At 37.3% G+C, this 21,772-nt stretch overlaps 1 protein-coding gene across 1 annotated transcript; it reads left to right on the forward strand.

Annotated features, from left to right (window-relative positions):
- The first annotated feature begins 1,173 nt into the window (after positions 1 to 1,173).
- On the forward strand, positions 1,174 to 16,624 carry LOC115211900 (isochorismatase domain-containing protein 2). Its single transcript, XM_029780644.2, has 4 exons — positions 1,174 to 1,407; positions 6,779 to 6,889; positions 12,985 to 13,117; positions 16,207 to 16,624. Exons 1-4 carry the CDS (start codon positions 1,224 to 1,226, stop codon positions 16,379 to 16,381), a joined length of 603 nt encoding a protein of 200 aa, XP_029636504.1. The 5' UTR covers positions 1,174 to 1,223; the 3' UTR covers positions 16,382 to 16,624.
- Positions 16,625 to 21,772: the final 5,148 nt, after the last annotated feature.

Genomic DNA, 21,772 nt, shown 5'->3' on the forward strand with positions numbered 1-21,772 from the left:
ACCTGTGGAAGAGGTAGACACAGGAAAACCTGATATGAGGTGGTGAAGCATGACCTTCAAACATTGGGCCTTACCAAGGCAATGACTAGCGACCAGGACCCTTGGAGATCTGCACTGCTTGAGAAGACCTGACAAGCCAAGTGAGACCATAGCCTATGGCCTATACCAGTGGGTATAACCAGCCCATTTATGAATACCCTTCATACATTGAAAAATAAACCTTGCTTGTGAAGACCTATTGAGGCAAGTGAAATCAAAATGAGAATTGCTGACATGGCCGATGCTAGTATCACCTGATTGGCACTCATGTCAGTGGAACGTTAAATGCACATCCGAACATGGAGTGCAACCGGCCCTCTTATGAGTACTCTTCGTTCATTGGACAATGATCTTTGTTTGCGAAGACCTATTGAGGCAAGTGTAAACAAATCAAAATCGCCGATGTGGCTGATGACAGTACTGCCTCATTGACACTCATGCCAATGGAACGTTAAAAGCACATCCGAGTGTGATTGTTGCCAGGTCCACGGATTGGCTCCCATGCCAGTGACACATGAAAAGCACCATTCGAGCGTGATCGTTGTCAGTGTCACCTTACCAGCACATGAAAAACAACATTCGAGCATGGTCATTGCCAGTGCCGCCGGACTGGTTCTTGTGCAGGTAGCACGTAGAAACACCTTTTGAGTATGGTCATTGTCAGAACCGCCTGACTGGCCCTCGTGCCGGTGGCACGTAAAAGCACCCACTACATTCTCAGAGTGGTTGGTGTTAGGAAGGGCATCTAGCTGTAGAAACTTTGCCAGATCATATGGTGTAGCCTAACTCACCAGTCCTCAATCAAACCGTCCAATCCATGTCAGTATGGAAAGCGGACGTAAAACGATGATGATGATGATATATATATAAGTTAAATTTCATACATGCATATGGTACATTAACTCCAATTTTTGTCAAACAGGTGAGTCTTCCCTGGGATGAAACATTATAAACTACCATATTTCTGTGAAAATCTAATAAATTGTATGCTATCTAACTGTTCAGAGATGTATCAAAATACCTGTAGATAAGAACAAAGTAAGTTGTGTATTTCTCTTTTAAAAAGAAAAGAAATACATTTAACCAATCAGTTAAAGATAAAATAATTAGTCGCATCGTCCTAAATACATATCTCAGCCTTCAGGGGGAAGTAACTCCAAATTAATACCATCTCAGTGGCAAGAATGGCTTGTAATCGTCTTGGTAAACTTTTGTTTAATAGATCTATACTTTTCCTGTGTGATATGCAGGAAAAGTTTAGACCAACTATTCAATATTTTCCTCAGATAGTGGAAGTATCTGCAAGAATGTTAAGTGCTGCGAAGATTCTCGATATGCCTATTATAGTGACCGAGCAATATCCTAAAGGTTAGTGTGAATTTTCTCCTTAGCAGTTTCCTCGTAATATTTCATTTGCTGAATTGTAAAAAATTACTATAAAACACAGATTGTTTTTACTCAAGGAATGTAGTTTTTGTTTGATGTATGTTTCTTTGATAAATTATACACATTGAACGACAAGTTATTCGTACACATTGAAGGTTACTGAGTATACCAATAGTATAAACCGGTGCTTCGCAACCTTTTTTCATTTGTGGTACACATATTGTTTTTAGAATTGGGCGGTACATCTGAACTAAAAAAATATACGGAAATAATTATATTCAGGTTACGGTGATCCTTCGATATGAGGTGGGATTGCAGAGTTTGCCTTTCATCCTTTCGGGGTCGATATATTAAGTACCAGTTACGCACTGGGATCGATGTAATCGACTTAATACCTATGTCTGTCCTTGTTTGTCCCCTCTATGTTTAGCCCCTTGTGGGTAATAAAGAAATATATATATGTTTTCAGTGAGTTTTGTTACGCTTTAATAATTACAAGGCCCTGATTTAAGATTGCCAACTGACATATCAAGTACTGGGCTCTCTACTTCGGGGAACTTTACTATAATTTAAGAAAAAGTTCGAAGTTCATCCGACCCTATTACGTAAATTTGTTGATGTATCAATATGTGAGTTTATCGAGCAAACAATTCAATGAAGTCGATAAAATAAAAATAAAGCACTAGGCAAGAAATGGGGTTTATATTAATTCGACTATCACCTTCCTCCAAATTTTAGGCGTTGTAAGAAATCGTTATAAAATAGATGTTTTGGAGCCGTTGAATAGTAAATAGAAAGTCCCTCGACCGGCTAGCTATAGCAAACAAATCTACCGTAAATCCTCGAGTATAATCCGCATTTTTTCCCCAAGGGCGATCTTTCGTCTCTAGTAGACCTTTCCGTCGATTACACAACATACTGTCTGTCTCCCACACCCCATCAAACACACACACACACATGTACAGCAATGCTCCCATGCACGATAACTTCAAAAGAACTTCCCTCGTCATACAATCGCTTTCTCTTAGTCTCTTTCGCTCTCATTACTTCAAAAGTTCCCGCAAGCCCATATGTAAAAAAAAAAAAATTTTTTACGGAAATCCACGGAAAGGTCTACTAGAGACGAAAGATTGCCAAATTATTTTCTAAGCAATGTCCGAGTCTCTATTTGCTGTCCGGCAATGTTTATTCAGACACATTTTGTGATGTCGGGCGCGAAAATACCTTAAGCTAAGCCTGAAAGCAATGAAGTCATAAAAGAATCATCCATAACTTGCAGCAAGCAACATTTATTAAACGTTATTAGTTATTTCTTTATTTTCTGCAAACAAAATGCACAAAAAAGCTACACGTTTACATTATGTTATATATACAATAATAATAAAGGACGTTACCATATACATTTTTACAAACCAGGGACGTTATATAGACCTCCTTGACTCAAGATATAGAAGGGGTGCGTATTACACACAAGGTTTAGGTTTTTCAGAGGTACAGCCCCCTAAAAATCCCCTGCGTATTATACTCAAGGGCGGACTATACTCGAGGATTTACGGTACTTCGAATTACATCCTACCGTTTTGAAAGAGAGAGCCACAACTTATAGATAATAAATTAACGTTGGATTTATCTGAAAATTGCTGTATATTGACCATTTAATGCTGTTTCACACGCAACATTGATTAAAAACAAGCTAATTAGTATAGGTGTAACAGGGAAAGGGAAAGGAAGTCTTGCCCAGGTAAAGTTATTGAGTTGTTTGCGATGTTATTTGATTTAGTGATTCTCGAACTAATGAAAGTAAGTCAAACAAAAAAGATATTAGTGAAATTTTTTTTACCATCTCCTCTTTAATAATGAGAAGACAAAATAAAGTTTGCTTTCATATAATTCTTTTCTCGGGGCTAATGCAGAATCGCCCCTCTCCTGGAAAAATACATTAAAAAAAAACAAATTTGGTACTATTTAAATACAGAGGTCCCGACGCATCTACATAACCCTAACCCTAATACGTAGCAGGCTGGATGTGATGTGCCATATCAATTCGATATGAGGTAACCCACTACTGAATGTAGCGTATAGATGTGACGCTTCAAGGTTCTCGCGTCGGAATAACCAGTAAACAACCCCAAGAAGGAAGAAATATTATTTCCATATGTTTATTCGTTTGACCGACAGGTAGTTAAAGAGATAGTGACAAGGTTGGTTCGCTGATTAGTAGTTGATAATGTAGAAAAAGGTTGCCTCTCAGTAGAGAGTGAAAGAGCAAGGAATGCTGATTAGAAAGGATAAAGGCGGCATCGTCTTTCTTGCAGCTGAAAGCCTCTCTTTACATGTCGAGCGAAGGGAAGTGCTGCTTTTGGTTAAGGCTGGCGCAAAAGAGCGTGTTGCTCCTTGGTTTGACTGACACGAAAGAGCGGGTGTTGCTCCTTGGTCGTAGTTGACACATAAAAAGAAGAGCTAGGAAATTTTCTCTGTTATGTAGACTAATGTTAAGGCGGCGAGCTGGCAGAAACTTTTAGCACGCCGGGCGAAATGCGTAGCCGTATGTCGTCTGCCGTTACGTTCTGGGTTCAAATTCCGCCAAGGTCAACTTTGCCTTTCATCCTTTTGGGGTCAATAAATTAAGTACCAGTTAAACACTGGGGTCGATGTAATCGACTTAATCCGTTTGTCCTTGTTTGTCCCCTCTGTGTTTAGCCCCTTGTGGGTAGTAAAGAAATATATATAGACTAATGTAGGTCAAACCCTAAAGAAAGGACTGACCTTTCCTTGACTAGCACAGGTCCTAGGAAATCGAGTGTTTCCTCATCAATCATCTGGTGTGGAGAAGATTTCCTGCTCGCTTTGACAAGAAACAAGGAGGTGCATTTGGTTTCAAATCTCAGGCAGGGTCAAGCTAGATGCCTACAAACCCTAACCCTAACAAGTGGGCACTGTAAGAAAACATCATTACATCGGGACCTCTGTATTTAAGTAGTGCCAAAAATTTTTTTAGATTCCTATATTTTAGATGTCGGAGATTACAAATATGCCCAAAACAAATTTTTTTAACAATTGCAGCGTGGAAGGTGTTTGTAAGCCATTTAAGAAACACACAAAAGCCATTCGATTCACTTCAACATTTAAGTTTAATTTGTCAAAATATTTTCATCGCTTTAAGACCGCGACCTGTTCACTGACAAATGGAATTGTTTTCATTTCAGCACACAATCTCAGATCAAATCACTTGCTATGCAAGTACATCTCCGAAATTTTTTTTAAATTGCCATTTAAAATTTTGAACTTTTTCCGAAATTTTAAAAAAAAAACACCTTTTCCAAATTCAAAATGCCCACTTCAATGTCCCCTTCCCACAACACACAAAAACAGACATTTCCAATATGCAAGAGACCACATTTTCAAAATTTTAAATTCAATAAGAATGTAGATATGTGTATAAAGTGATAGATAGATAGATAGAATAAACGATAGGAATAAATAGATAGACAGACAGATAAATGGATGAAAAAGTCCAAAATTTAAAATTGTGGTGGTGGGGAAATTTTAGCCACTTACTCTTTTACTTGTTTCAGTCATTTGACTGCGGCCATGCTGGAGCACCGCCTTTAGTTGAGCAAATCGACCCCGGGACTTATTCTTTGTAAGCCCAGTACTTATTCTATCGGTCTCTTTTGCCGAACCGCTAAGTGACGGGGACGTAAACACACCAGCATCGGTTGTCAAGCAATCCTAAGGGGACAAACACACACACACACATATATATATATATATACATATATGCAACGGGCTTCTTTCAGTTTCCATCTACCAAATCCACTCACAAGGCATTGGTCGGCCCGGGGCTATAGCAGAAGACACTTGCCCAAGATGCCACGCAGTGGGACTGAACCCGGAACCATGTGGTTGGTTAGCAAGATACTTACCACACAGCCACTCCTGCGCCATATGTTCATCAATTTGCTACAATCTCTTTTAAGTAAACAAAATCAAAATTTTAAATTGTGGAGAGGAATTAAAAAAAATTTTTTTTTTTGCATATTCGTAACCTCAGACATCTAAAGCATAAGAATCTGGAAAAAAATTTTTTTTTAATGCAGTTTTCAAGGAGAGGTCCAATTCTGCATTAGCTCCCTTTTTTCTGTAGGCCCTTGATTCTTAGAATTATGACTATTTAAAAAATCTTAAGAGTTATTAAACATAGTAATTCGTTCTCCCGCTTTCAATCCTCATGGATCTCGCCTATTTCAAACACTGGTTAAAATAATGCATCTCACTTTGTCTAAACCAGTGTTTCTCAACTACTTTTTACCTAAGGACTCCTTTGATTCCCATTTTACTCAGATGGACCCTCATAGCCATTCGATGTTTAAAAAATCCTATTATATTTTTATAATTAAATATTAGGAATTGGATAGGAAATTGTTAAGATACTTTGTGTATCATAGAAATATATATAACCAATTTATTGCACATAAATTTTAACAAATTTTATATGGATCCCATTTGAGAACCACTGAACTCTAGTCTAAACATCACTTTCAAATATTTGTTCAATTACTTCCTTAGTGCTACTGAGTTGTTTACCACGTTATATTTTACTTATGATTTGCATAAGTGGCATTTAAACTGAATTTGAAATTAAAGTTTAATGTTCCTATGTTGATGTTGACAAATTATTTTAATGAATTTTAAAGAAAGTTGAAAATTTAACTCCAAAAAGAAACTAAATATTTCAACTGAAAAATGTTCTTTAATGCACGATAATTATTATTTAAACAGTATTCTTGTTAAAGAAATTGTAGACGGATTTTTGACATGATTAGCCTAGCAATTTGAATCTATGATGGCATGATTACTTGTCAATTCTACTGAAAATATAACTAATATTGCTGTTCTTTTTTAACATCTGAAATCAATTTTTCTGAGCTGGAAATGAATAAACTTGATTATTGCCACTCTTTTGGCTGACAGTTCAAATGTTATATTAAAGAAACAACTGGGGAAAATTGTATTTTCTTGGTAGTTGAAATGTAAATACACACAAAATTGCTATAAGTTACAAAATGAGTAAGTATGCCTTGTACTGATTTATTGTAGAAGACAAACAGATCTGGAATAGACAAGGCATGTCATTGATGAGGTCATGAATGGTGATGAAAGGACTTTGACAAACCTAATTGATTGATTGACTGAACAATTAATCAAACTGTTAGTTGAATGGTTAAATAATTAACCACTGGCAAACAAAAATATAAAGAAGTGAAATAGAACCAGTGCATATGTTTATTATTGGTATAATAACCCTCCCAAGATACTGCAAAGGATTAATTAGTTTGTTTTGTTATTTTAGGTTTAGGCTCCACTGTACCAGAGCTTGATATCAAGGATATTCCAGTTATTGCCAAAACGAGATTTTCAATGATGGTTTCAGAAGTTGAGAATAAATTAAAGGAACATCCAGGTAAATTTGTTCAACTTATTCCCTTTATTTGTACACTACTCTTAACATAGCCTTTTAACTATTTTTAGTGTAATGAATCACAAAAAGGTGTGCCTTTTTATAATTAATAAAAGGATTGGAGTTCACTGCAGCAACAAGATATTCCTTTCTTGTCTTCAAGTAGTTTGGGGGTAACATGTAACGCTGTAATATGCACCATTTTGTGTCCTTTGTATTTTGTTGTTGGGAGATTAAACCTTAGCAGGATTAGCATAATCCTCATCCGCTTCGACTGGCCTCCATGCCGGTGGCATGTAAAAAGCACCAACCAATCGTGGCCATTGCCAGCCTCGCCTGGCATGTAAAAAGCACCCACTACACTCATGGAGTGGTTGGCATTAGGAAGGGCATCCAGCTGTAGAAACACTGCCAGATCAGACAGGAGCTTGGTGCAGCCTCCTTGCTTCCCAGACCCCAGTCGAACCATCCAACCCATACTAGCATGGAAAGTGGACGTAAAACGATGATGATGATCATCATAGGCCTAATGTAGGCTAGTATTTTGTCCTTGTGTTGGCCAAATGTGATGCCTGTCAGTGCTCTAAGATGTTTGTGCTTTGTTTTGTTATGTTTTTTATATGTGCTGCTGAGGTGTACATAATTTTTACCATATTTTTTATGTGTTTATGTTAAGTCTTTTGATGTTCTTTGGTGTTACAAATAAAAGAGACGTAGATTTAACAGGTTCTAATTTTAGTCTGCTTATTTGAGAAGCAGCTGTGTCTGAGAAATGGTGAGAGCAGGTGATTATTGTCTTGGCATTTGAAGATGTGTATATGTTTTGTAGGAAAGTCATATAGTTGTAAATATATTGCCTTCCATACATCAAATGACTATATAAAAGGTCGCTTTCGGGAAAGCACATCATGCTACCAGGTTTAATACCCTTTCTAGTCCATGGATGCCTTTAGCAGTATTTACTTTCTTGCAAGTATCTAGACTAAACTCCCAATAAGAAGTTATTAGTATGATCTCATAGTGCTCTGTCATTCATTACACTTTCCTAGACATCTCAGCTAAAAAAAAATAACCCTAAGCTTTCTGGACAACTCTTCTTCTCTAGTGTTCGTGGACTACAAACCAGCCAGCTGCCTATGCGTACACACCCATGACCTTTTGCAAGTACATAAATAAAACATCCTCTTTGTGTCTCCATTCCACACTCCTCTCATCCCTCGTCTTTTGCACATCCATTGTCCAGACCACACTTTATACTCAAACTTCATTCTGAAAGGTAGTGTCTATGTGTATGAAGATTCCTCTCTCTATCTCTTATCTGGATATTATTAACAAGGACTTCTAGTCACTTAGGCCAAAATTCTTCCCCTTCTGATCTTCTAAACACATCTACTACCACTCTCCAAACTCTTCCATCTGCCTTCTGAAGTTTAATCATTCTCTCTGACTTCAATGCTTCCATGTTTTATATTCATATTATACTTGTGCTACTCATGGAGAAACGAAATATCTAGAAATCCTCAACTCTTTACAACTAGTTTCATCCCACTAAAAGAATCCTTGACTAACATACAGACAATCCAAATCCTCTTGATCTCTTTCTTATCTCCAAGCCCACCCTCTACCAATCCATTAGTCTTTCTGCACCTATTTTTGTTTCAGTTAACCACTACCTCATCTCACCTACCCTCTACATATTCACCATGCAGTGCCTCTCACCTCCCAGGCCTAAATGACACTTCAAGTCTACTGAGCAGTTGGAGCTCTCTGTTCTATGCTAATTGTACTTTGCAGTACATGTGCTTCACCTGTCATCCACCAGAGATAGCTAGGTGAATGACTGAAACCATACTTTGGCATGTCCCTCCACATCTCACAGGCAATCAAAACCAAGCACCTCAACCCCATCAAGTATTTTACCCATAGCTCTGCTGCAGCAGTTCAGGTGCAAAGAAAATAGCCTACATCATCATCATCATCATTTAATGTCCATTGTCCATGCTGGCATGAGTTGGACGGTTTCACTGGGCTGGTATGCTGGAAGGCTGCAGCAGACTCCAGGCTTATTTGGCATGATCTTTTATGGCTGGATGCCCTTCCTAATGTCAACCACTCCAAGAGTGTAATGGTCATTGCCTCTGTGAGGCCCAACACTCAAAAGGAACTCAGCCACTTAGCCTCCGTGAGGCCCAGTGCTCGACAGGAACTCAGTCAGTTTGCCTCCGTGAGGTCCAATGTTCAAAAGATGTTCTTTATGTGCCACCAGCATGGGTGCACTTGGCTTGATGGGTCCTCTCAAGCACAACACATCTCCAAAGGTCTCAGGCACCAGTCATTACCTCTGTGAGACTCAAAGTTCAAAGATCATGCTTCACCACCTCGTCCCATGTCTTCCTGGGTCAAACTCTACCACAGGTTCCTTCCACAGTTCGAGATCAGCACTTCTTTACAAAGCTGTCTTCATCTGTATGCATCACATGACCATACCAGCACAATTGTTTTTCTTGTACATCAAATCTGATTCCTTTTATACCTAACTTTTCTCTCAAGATTCTTACACTCTGTTGAACATGCACACTGACTTCAATTATTTGAAGCCTATGCATGTCTTTGCCCAAGGTGCCATGCAGTGGAGTTGAACCCAAAACCATGTGGTTGAGAAGTAAACTACTTAACCACACAGCCACACCTTTGCTTATAGAATCTATTTCAATTTTGAAAATGTGCAACAGCTGGTACCATCCAAATTCTGCAATATTTTTACAGTTACTGTCTTTATGTATGAGGACCTTATTAAATCCTATATAAAGAACCACAGGTATTTTACCACCTGAATATCTTATTTACCGAGAGTGTGGGCCTGGAGGAATATAATTGTGTGGAAACTATCAAATTATGCTACAACACATTTCTATTGTATCTATTGTTACTTAGTATTCAATTTCATTTTGATTCAGGTCACTTTTCTGTAATAGTTTCTTATGAATATTAAATTAACTAACATTAATTTTTATCATGTTTTCTCTTCTTTCATACTTACGTTAAACATGACTAATCATCATCATCATCGTTTGACGTCCGCTTTCCATGCTAGCATGGGTTGGACGATTTTGACTGAGGGCTGGCGAACCAGATGGCTGCACCAGGCTCCAATCTTGATTTGACAAAGTTTCTACAGCTGGATGCCCTTCCTAACGCCAACCACTCCGAGAGTGTAGTGGGTGCTTTTTACGTGCCACCGGCATGGGGGCCAGTCAGGTGGTACTGGCGATGACCTCGCTCGAATCTTTTTACACATGCCACCAGCACAGGTGCCAGTAAGGCGACATTGGTAACAATAAAAAAAAAACAACTAATTCCTAGAAATTGAAAACAGGATAAAATAATAATGATTATAATAAATCTTCTACAAACTCAACTGAAGCAGCCTGACTTACCTGTGAACATTAATAAATCCTAGAAAGACTTGTCTTTGATATAACCAACTTACTCATTTCTCATTCCAACAAGTAATGTAGATTCAAATAACTATATTTAGCTAATACATTACTCAGGCAAAGAGTATATGATAGTATCCCACCAAAAAGTAACATATATATTACAAAAAATATCATGCATATTCTAATATTAGTAGAGCATTTGATTCCATTCCTAACTAATCACTTATAAACAAAATACTTAACATATACTTTAAAAAACAACAAAATTGTGGTTAGAGAATAGTATCTTACTACACTAAGTAGAGTGAAGAGGGATTCAGCAATGTTGGTTGATATCTTTCTGGTAAAGGACCAAAAGGATTGACTGTTGTTTGGAAGGTGAAAGAGCTTGTTTGTTCTTTTAGGTGCATGGTTGGGATTTCATTAGGTTCTAGGGCTTTTGGATTTCCCTGGATGTATTTCTAGTATCTTATGGAAGCAATGTGTTATGATCTAGCTGAAAGGTGTTCTCAACCACATGGTTTTGGGTTCAGTTCCACTGCATGGCACCTTGGGCAAGTGACTTCTGCTGCAGCCCTGGGCCAACCAAAGCCTTGTGATTGCATTTGGTGGGTGGAGATACTGAAAGAAGCCTGTTGTGTATGTATCGTTCTGTAAAGTGGTTGGTTTTAAGAAGGGTATCCAGCTGTAAAAACCATACCAAAGCAGACAGTGGTCGGTGCAGTCCTCTGGCTTACCACTTCCTGTCAAACCATTCGACACATGCCAGCATGGAAGATGAGTGTTAAATGATGATTGTGTGTGCGTGTGCATGCCTCCCCTGTTCCTGTGAGTGTGTATGTATGTTTGTCTCTTTGTTTTGATATCATGATTGTTGTAAATAAATGTCATTCATTTCCAATACTCTGCAAAAAACATCTGGATACAGAGAAATATTACCTGCTTAGAAACATGTTAGGGTTGACAACAGACAGGACATAGAAAATCGGCCTCACTAAACTCATGCAGGCATGGAAAGAGGATATTATAACAATGATGATGATTCTTATAAAGAAAAATATCGAGGAGTTTGGTGTGGGTAGGAACTAACTTTGGCACACATTATTTGAGCTTAATAGAAGAGGCCCTGCCAGGGTCAGTCACCTTGTTAGGTTGGAGCAACTAAGAAAGATTTTCTTGTTAACTGTATGAACATGACAGGGAGACTGTTGAAAAGGAGATACTTTTAAGGATAATTTCATAGGTGACTCATTGGTAATTCCTGAAATGATGCTTAAGAGAACTATGCGTGGCACCTTGGGCAAGTATCTTCTACTATAGCCTCAAGCCAACCAAAGCCTTGTGAGTGGATTTGGTAGACAGAAACTGAAAAGAAATCCGTCATATATATGTGTGTTTGTGTCTGTGTTTGTCCTCCCAACATCACTTGACAACCGATGCTGGTGTGTTTATGTCCCTGTAACTTAGTGGTTCAGCAAAAGATACCGATAGAATAAGTACTAGGCTTACAAAGAATAAGTCCTGGGGTCAATTTGCTTGATTAAAGGTGGTGCTGCAGCATGGCTGCAGTCAAATGACTAAAACAAGTAAAAGAGTAAGATTAATACCACACTGCTTATGTGTAGATGGCTATAGTGGGCTACTTGTTTACTCTACCTCTACCCTCCTCTCATAAAAATTAACAAATGTTTTTAGATTCCTCTAAATGATTTCAAATTTTTGGCACAAGGCCAGCAATTTTAGTTGCTTACATTGACTTACTTTATCAACCCTGAATGAATGAAAGGCAAAATCGACCCTGGCAGGATTTGAACTCAGTGCAAAAGAGCCAAAAAAAATATCACTAAGCATTTTGTCCGACATGCTAATTATTCCGCCAATTTGCCACTCTTGTTCTCTAACATATAACAGTATGGAAAAGAACTCGCTATTGTAAATATCCCAGAAGTACATGGGTTGAAGTGGTGAAAACTGACCTCAAGATGTTGAATTTTGTGAAGATGACAGGGTACTGAGATGGATGGCTGAATGCTGTGCTTGAGAAAACCCTTTCATCTCAGGGAAAGCCTTGTCAAGCCTTCCTCCACAACTCATTGTCTAACCCCCATTCTTCCATCAATCTTCTGTTGTACTCTATTTCTTCCCTTGACTTCACCTCCACTGAACTGTGATTCTCTGAATCCAACACATTCTCTGTCTCTAATCATCTATCACACTATTCTCACTCTTGTGTACTTATCTACCCAACCATCTTTTCGGTTCTTCTATCTGCTTTCTCTTCATTTCTTTTCTCTGACTGGGGACTTGCAAGTTGCAGAGCTGTATTGGGCTCTAGTGTCATCTTTGGCATGGTTTCTATGGGTGGATGCCCTTCCTAATGCCATATATGTACACAGGCGCTGGTGTAACTATCTAGGCATGATGCAGTAATTGTAAATGAGTGCCACCATCATACAAGCAGTGTCGATCATTTCCAATATTCTGCAAAAACATTTCTGGTTTTGGAGAAATATTACCTCGTTTGGAAACAAGGGTTGGCATTAGAAAGGGTATCCAGCTCTAGAAAGCTGCCTCAATAAACTCCATCCAGCTCATGCAAGCATGGAAAAGTGAACATTAAAATGACTTTAAAAAAAATTTTTTTTTTTATATCCCTAGATGTAAATTCTGTTGTTTTATGTGGTATTGAGGCACATGCCTGCATTCAACAAACAGTACTTGATCTGTTGGAGAAAGACTACCAAGTCCATGTCGTTGTGGATGCATGTTCCTCTCGTTCAATGGTTGATAGGTATGTACTCATTTTATCAATTCTGTTGTAGAAACTTAAAATGTGTGTTGTGTCTTTTGTGAGGCTTTGAAACTGACTACTTCGTTAAGGTACCTATATTGGTTTCAAATTTTGGCACAAGGCCAGCAAGTTTGGGGGAGGGATTAAGTCAATTACAATGATCCCAGTGTTCCACTGGTACTTATTTTGCAGGCTCTGAAAGGGATGAAAGGTAAAGTCAGTCTTGGCAGAATTTTAACTCAGAACATAAAGACAAACAAGATGCTAAGCATTTTGCCTGGTGTGCTAATAATTCTGCCAGCTTGCTGCCCAATTAAGTTACCAATATTGCAGAAACTTTCTATGAACCTCTAGTATATTTTCACCCAACAGTTTCACACACATTAATTACATGATCATATTAATATAGTTGTCCCTATTGCATATATTGGACAATGGTATGCAGTCTCTTTCTCAACCATTTGGCAATCAGTATTTCTCATGAATTAATGTTATGTATTCAGTAAACCTTTTTTGTAATAGAGCTCCAGCATTTTGCACCATACAATATATACAAATTGTTTCACAATTGTGTAGCAGACCTTGCGTATACTACTGTATCGTTTACATTATAAGAATTGAAATTTATTTTATTTAGAAAGTTTGAGAGATAAACAAATCATGTTTATGGTGAAACTTGAAGTAGATAAAACCTTAAATATTACCTTTAACTTCTTTGAGTTTCACCTTTAAAAAGTTATACCATATCATTATATATTTTGTAATAATTGTTTACAATCTTATTTAACTGGTCTATTATTTATTTCACAATTTCAAATACATCATATTTCAGAATATTGAAATTAGTGATGTTAACCACTAATTGGAGATAACTCAATTTACCAAGTAATTCACATTATCCATAATCACTATCTTTCTGGGAATCCACAGCATTTTAATTTTGCTGGCAAATGAGCATATGATATATATTGGTATATTATTTTCTTACTTTCAGATATGTTTGGGAGCTACATGCTATATCTAGTCAACAGTAAGAAAGTGTCATACTGATATGTAAAGATTTTTAGCTGTAAAAATTTATTTGGAATCATGTTAAATACGCAATTTTTAACACTTATAGGAATTGTCTAAAGTTCTATTTTGATATCTCTTCTTTTCATTCTAAAAGAATCAATTTAATATGTTCAGAATAAATGTAAAACAAAATTAGTATCTGTTTCACATGATTCCATCACAAAGCTTGCTGGTACAGTAGTAAGGTCTTCTACAGTTTAAAAGGTTAAAGAACTTTTGTAAAACATTTTAAATCTAAGAAAGGGCATTGTTATGGCATCTTAACATTGTCGGGAATGTAGGGTTCAGATAAATATCTGTTAGGGGTGGTTTCAGAAATTTTATTTTTCTGAAACTTTCTCACCAATATTCAGCATCATAGCTCCTCTATGCTGATGACCTTGATCTAATAGCTGAATCACTACCAGAACTAGAGAAGAAATTTCAGTGTGGAAGCAAGGTTTAGAATCGAAGGGCCTTAGAGTCAGTGTTGCAAAATCCAAAGTCATAGTAAGTAGGAAGGCGAACAAACCACAAACTCCTTCAGGTAGATGGCCCTGCTCGATCTGTAGAAAAGGTGTAGGTAGAAACTCCATAAGATGTACCTAGTGTAAGCTATGGACGCATAAGAGGTACAGCAACATCAAAGGAAGGTTAACCAGGTTGAGATTTTGTGTGCGACAGATGCACAAGGGCAATAAACACCAAATATGTTAAAAAAAACAGATTCCATCACATGCCAGGGGAAGAAACTAGAAGTAGTTGATAGCTTCCGTTACCTAGGTGACCAAGTATGTAGTGGGGTGGATGGTCTGAGAGTGTTGCCACTAGAGTAAGAATAGCCTGGGCAAAGTTCAGAAAGCTCCTACCTCTACAGGTGACAAAGGGTCTCTTAATCAGAGTGAAAAGTAGACTGCATGATGCATGTGTGTGAACAGCCATGGTACACAGCAGTTAAACAGGGGCCATGACTGTTGAGGGCATACGTAGGCTTGAAAGAAATGAAGTTAGCATGATCTGCTGGATGTGTAATGTCAGTGTGCACACACAACAGAGTGTAAGCACCCTGAGAGAAATGTTGGACATAAGAAGCATCAGATGTGCGCAAGAGAGACAACTGCGCTGGTATGGTCATGTGCTGCATATGGATGAGGAGAGCTGTGTGAAGAAGTATCACTCCCTAACAGTGGAAGGAATGCGTAGAAGAGGGAGACTCAGGAAGACATAGGATGAGGTGGTGAAGCATGACCTTCAAACGTTGGGCCTCACAAAGTCAATGACCAGAGACCAAGACCTCTGGAGATATGCTGTGATTGAAAAGACCCGACAAGTAAAGTGAGATTACAGCCACAGCTTATACCAGGGTCACGTAACCAGCCCATTTAAAAAGTACCTTTGAATCGTTGGGTGACATGCCGTACTTGAGGAGACCTACTGAGTCAAGTAAAATCAAAATTTCAATCAAATTGAATGCTGGTGGCGCATAAGAAGCACCATCTGAATGTGGTTGTTGCCAGCCCCGACTGGCTCCTGTGACAGTGGCACATAAAAAGCACCATCCGAACAAAGCCAGTGCTGCCTGACTGGTTCTTGTGCTGGTGGCATGTAAAAAACACCCACTACACTCTCAGAGTGGTTGGCATTAGGAAGGGCATCCAGCTGTAGAAACCTTGCCAGATTGGATTGAAGCCTAGTGCAGCCTCCAAGCTTGCCAGTCCCCAGTCAAACCAACCAACCCATACCAGCATGGAAAACAGACATTAAATGATGATGATGGTTACAAAGCTGCAGCATATCAGTTGTGTAGTTTTAGCATTTTATCTTCTTTTTCCCCGTGTTGTTTCATTGCCATTTTACTGGGAATCAGAGACAATGTTCTAGCTATTTCAGCTATAGCAGGAACATGGCATGACAGGGTCAAACAATTTCCTTTTGTTTTTTGCATCTCATTAATTTGTATTAATTTGTGAAATAGATTCCGATTTTTATTTTGATGCAGGTTATTGCTTCAACAAATGTCTTGTTTATCGTTTTAGGATGTATGCATTTAATCGCATTAAGGAAGCAGGTGCTTTTTTGACTACAAGTGAAAGTGCATTGCTGTCTCTTTGTCAAGATGCAAAACACCCCAAATTTAAAGAAATTCAGCGTTTAATCACACATCCTGCACCAGACAGTGGATTACTGCCAATGCAGCCAGCTCATTTGTGAAACCAATTGAATTCTGGGATTGAACAACAGAGTATAAAATTGAAGCGACTACATTTTAATTTTTTTGATACCTCCTCCCTAATTCTGAAATGTATTTTTATTGATAGATATTCATGGAATGTTAGATACTTATGCCTTCTTTCACTATGAGATAAATCTGACAGTTCTATGTTTGGAAATTTACTTAATTGTTTTATTGACCTGTTAAAATCTGAAACCTTAATAAAAAATTTATTATACTGACCTTGCCTTACCTGATTCTATGATAAACTTCTTGAAGTGAAGATTATTCTGATGCAGCAGGTTCTGTTCAAATGTTGTTGGTTGCAACTTTCAGATTGAACATTTTTCTTTACTAGTAACTAAATACTATGAAAAAGAGAAGAGCCATGCAAATATTTACATGTTCCCTGTGATTGTTGATGGAGGTATATTTTTTGCAGGTGAAAAGCTATGCCAATGAGAAGAGGGATGGAGTTCATAGCCATTACAGGCTTTTCTTGAGTAGAGAGACTGATGCAGTTGAACTTGAGCTCAAGGGAGAGAATTCTGGAAGAAACAAATTATGGAAAAATTTTAAGAACTGAGCCTGAGACTAAGGGGAATATTGGCAGGCATCTCTTTTGCAAGATTGCACACACTTGCGAGCGAGCTGGCAGAAACGTTAGAACACCAGGCAAAATGCTTTGTGGTATTTTGTTTGCTGTTATGTTCTGAGTTCAAATTCCGCCAAGGTCGACTTTGCCTTTTATCCTTTCGGGATCGATAAATTAAGTACCAGTTGCATGCTGGGGGTCGATGTAATCAACTTAATCTCTTTGTCTGTCCTTGTTTGTCCCTTCTATGTTTAGCCCCTTGTGGGCAATAAAGAAATAAGATTGCACACACTTGGTAATGCAGGAGAGACACCGTTAGAAATAAAAGAAACAATGGTGAGTGTGGGTTTGAAAAAGATGAATTTAGTTTTTGAGCTAATCTTTTTATAACCACATCTCCCTTGAGTACACTTTAAGTAGGATAACATCAACCCCAGCAGTGTATCCAGAGTAAACGTTTGTTTTTCAAATTCATAAACACCAAACACCTGACTTAAAAGATTTATATAATACTGCAATACATCTTGATCAATGTCAGTATTTGTAAGAGAAGGGTAATGGCAAATGTGGTGTTGTGTACAAATTGTGAGAAATGGATTCATGGTAGGTGTATGTAAATGAAGGTGACCCCAAGACTGGCAAGAGATTTTATTTGTGGAAGATGTGAGAAAGGAGCTGGAGAGCTGGCATAACCAGTGGAAATGGTGAGATTTTATTTGGGAGATAGGGTGGATGTGAAGCAGCTGTGACAAAAAGAGCAAGACGTGGCTGGGTGAAGTGTTATTATATTGGAAAAGGTTCTTGAAGACAAAAGGAAGAGTTTATCGGAGTTGCGTGAGGTCTGCAATGCTGTATGGCAGTGAGACATGGTGTCTGAGGGAAAGCGAAATGGCAATGTTGGGAAGGACTGAGAGCAATGTGTGATGTGAAACTATTAGATACAAGGAAGGCTGAGGACTTGATGGGGATGCTGGGGTTGGAGGAATTGGTGGAACAGCTAGCAAGGGATGGAGTGCTGTGGTATGGACGTGTGTTGAGGAGGGATGAGGATCGTGTTGAGAAGAGTGCTTGATTTAAATTGAATGATCTGCAAAAGCGGGGTCAACTAAAGAAAATGGGACAGGTGGAGGAGGAGATTAGGAGCATTGGCTTGAGGAAGGAGGATGCCCAAAACCAGGCAAGATGGTGTGAAAGTGGTTGCTGTAAGAGTGAGGTAGATCTGGCCATCCCTGTTAACAGGGACAAACCTGGATTTAAAATATTGGAATTCATCAAAGTGAATATTTTCATGTAAAAAATTTACACTTTACACAACCTTTCTTTGTCGGTTGAGTAAAGTGTCATCCAAGCTGATGTTTATTGGTAATTAAACTTATTTTGCAACACTTGTGCATATTTATCAGCTTTGTTTTTGTTTCAGTAGAAATATCTGTTTTGTCTGCCTTTAAGGACCAAGTAGTCAAACATGGTCACATACCAGACAATATTCTGACTTTTATTTTTATCAGTTTATCAAATTATGCAATTTATTTTAAAATTAAATGGAATGTAGATTAACAGAGGAAAAGAAAATTAGCCATCTGGCACATTTATGTATTAATCAAGGGTATCCATCTAAAGAAGCCATGCCAAATTAGACTGGAACTTGGTGCAGCTCTCCAGCTTACCTATTCCAGTCAAACTAACACATCCTAGCATGGAAAGCAGATGCTAAATGATGATGAAACTTCGTCTTGGAAAACAAGTTTGGAGATGGTTGAATGCATTTTCTATGAGTATAGATTCCTAATATATTTTGAATAAGACTAACCATTATAAAGCTCCTATGATCTCTACTGGAAAAGTCATATTGAAAATTACACAAAAGACATCCTTTCCAGAGTCAAAACGTACTTTATTTTACATCACTTACCAAAGTGATAAATTATATCCATGAGAATGTTATCCAGGTTAGTAACTCATGATCAGAAAGCTGTTTCCAACATCATCTAACCATCATATGGTTGTGTTCTACCTTTTCTACAATCACTGCAGCTGATGCTCTTTTGAAATCAGTTGCTCAATCTCTACAGGTTTATTTCTGATGATGATGTCTAACAATGTATCTCATTATTTAGTCTTCTAAACAGTCTTTCAGACAATATTCCCCTAAAACTTTCTCACCAAATGTTAGCAATTCAAACTTTATTAATCTCATCTGACTATATTAACAGATCCCATATGGGTCATGAAATTGATTCTTTCTTCTTGGATGAACAAAAATAAAATCATTTATTGTCCCTATCTGTCTCATTGGAAAATTAGTAAAATAATGATAATCTTGGAACCTACACAAGATAGCTGGAGCACCATGGGAAGAGTTTCTGGATACCTTCTCTACAACTATAAGTAAACAGGTTCAATACTATAACAAAATATTAAATTATAGCATTCTCATTGCTGTAATTGTACATTTCCATGTTCTGTTGACTGATCTAAGATGAATTAGATCTTTTTACTAGTGACACATCACTGCTCATGTGATGAAATACGAACTGATGAACTTTCAACCAAAGGGCAAGCACTCTATTCTCATGTCAGTTGAATCATCAATAGCCATGAAATACAGTTGTAGAACTTAAGTCACTTCATGACAAATTTTAAATTAAAGATGATCTATCTGCTCATATACACAAATGTAAATTCACAACCTATCAGTAGAAAAAGCAGCCAAATCAACTGAACATGAAAAGATTATACTACTCCAAGTTTTATACTAAATAATGCTAGACTGTTCTTCACACCATAGATTTTAGTTAATATTGTAATAAATGTTTAAAATTATATATATGTATACTCAAATCAGTCACTGATTCATTTAATTACTTAGTAGTTGTTTATAATCAGTGTCACTACAGAGAGTTGAAAGTACTTGGTCACTTATGAAATTCAAAACAGGATTGAAACAATCCAGATAATCCTTCTTTTATCCATGAAACAACTACAAAAACAGTTTTAAAAATGTGTTGATTATATGCAGAACTGGCTAAAATCTATAGATTTTTCATACGGTGTAGCATATACAAAAACACACACACACACATATATATATATGCAGGCATGGGTGTGTGATTAAAAAGTTTATTTGAGCCATATGGTTTTCGGTTCAGTCCTGCTGCTTGGCACTTGTGAGTGGATTTGGTAGATGGAAACTAAAAGCCAGTCATGCATATATATATATTTATATCATCATCATCGTTTAACGTCCACTTTCCATGCTAGCATGGGTTGGACGGTTTGACTGAGGGCTGGCGAACCAGATGGCTGCACCAGGCTCTAGTCTTATACGTGTGTGTTTTTCCTTATGCCATCACACAATAGTTGTTGAGTGGCTTGTTCATTTTCAGTCTTCTTCCATGAACATAATAGCCTGCCTGTAAACAGGTGATGGTTGGCAGCAGAAAGGGCATGTGACCATAAAAAGTTTCTTTAACAATTCCATCTGAGCCATGTAAATAAGGAAAAGTGGATGTTAAAGGAGTGATGATACACATGTATATCCATGCAAGAATAGAAAAAGGGATGTTAGATGATGATGTTGATTATAAATATGTTAATATGGAGGAAAAAAATTATACTGTGTGGTGTTTATATTCGTCAATATTATCAATCTGAACTGAAATAGTTACAAGTGGAAATTGAAACCAGATCAGATCCAGATCACCACTATCCAAATGTACTCAACAACTCTACAAAAGACAAATTACTGATATTTTGAAGAATTAAATTCAATTTTTTTCCTTTCGTAACAGCAAAGATTGATTTAAAAAATGAAAATCTCACTTTGTATTCTAAGTTAAATTCATGAATCTCTGTAATTGAATTTTTAATGTAATAGTGTGTAGTCTATAAAATGGATCAAAACAAAATTCTCGCTGGAAAATGCACACACACAACTCTCAAAGTTCATCATCTTATCCATTTCACCACTAAATTTCTTCAAAGTTGAAGAAGAGCTTTCTGAAGGAATGGATTAAGCCATCTAAAATGGAAGAATCTCTAAATGTAATGTTTACTGTAATTGCCTAGCAATCAACTGATTCGAGTAATGAAAATTGCACTAAATATGTCACAACAAGAGAAAATAATATGTAAAGTTTTTATAAATCAAAAGATTAAGAAATTACATAACAGAAATTATATAGTTTACATAAATCTAGTTGCTGGTTCAATGAAAAGAGGAAAATAAACACCCTACATGAAAAATATATCTTGTTTCATACAAAATAAAAATACATATATTGCTATACTAGGGGGTATAAACACACATATACTATAAATTTGGTCTTCACTTCGGCTTTATTATTATTATTTCTTTGTCAAAGCTCTTGTCACATCCGGTGACCTCTTCAGTGACCCATTATCCAACGTGTCTACTTGTGTCTTGCTTATTCCATTTGGAATAAGCAGAACAAAGAGTCACTGAAAAGGTCACAGGATTTGCGATGAAAGAGCTTTGACAAAGAAGCTAAAATAATAATAAAGCTGAAGTAAAGATCAAACATAATCCATGTGTTTAACCGGCAAAATATGACCGACACAAAATATAACATCTGTTTCAACACATGATTTCACATCAAGAATCTTGCAAAACAAATACATGAACATAAAAACATACATATTTAACATCTATTCTAGCTGTATAGGACAGAGAATTTTTATTTTCCAGTTGCCCTTTTATCAGGTTTAGTACCAAACAATACAAATAAAGACTAAAGTACACTTTGAAACGAGAGAAAAGTTCAAAAATAGACTC

Source organism: Octopus sinensis, linkage group LG5 (genome assembly GCF_006345805.1).
Source record: "Octopus sinensis linkage group LG5, ASM634580v1, whole genome shotgun sequence".
Classification (NCBI taxonomy): domain Eukaryota; kingdom Metazoa; phylum Mollusca; class Cephalopoda; order Octopoda; family Octopodidae; genus Octopus; species Octopus sinensis.

Coding starts and splice junctions, on each gene's coding strand:
- LOC115211900 (XM_029780644.2), top strand. CDS start 1,224: ATGGCTTGTAATCGTCTTGGTAAACTTTTGTTTAATAGATCTATACTT. Junction 1,408..6,778: donor GACCGAGCAATATCCTAAAG/GTTAGTGTGAAT, acceptor TTGTTATTTTAG/GTTTAGGCTCCACTGTACCA. Junction 13,118..16,206: donor TCTCGTTCAATGGTTGATAG/GTATGTACTCAT, acceptor TTATCGTTTTAG/GATGTATGCATTTAATCGCA.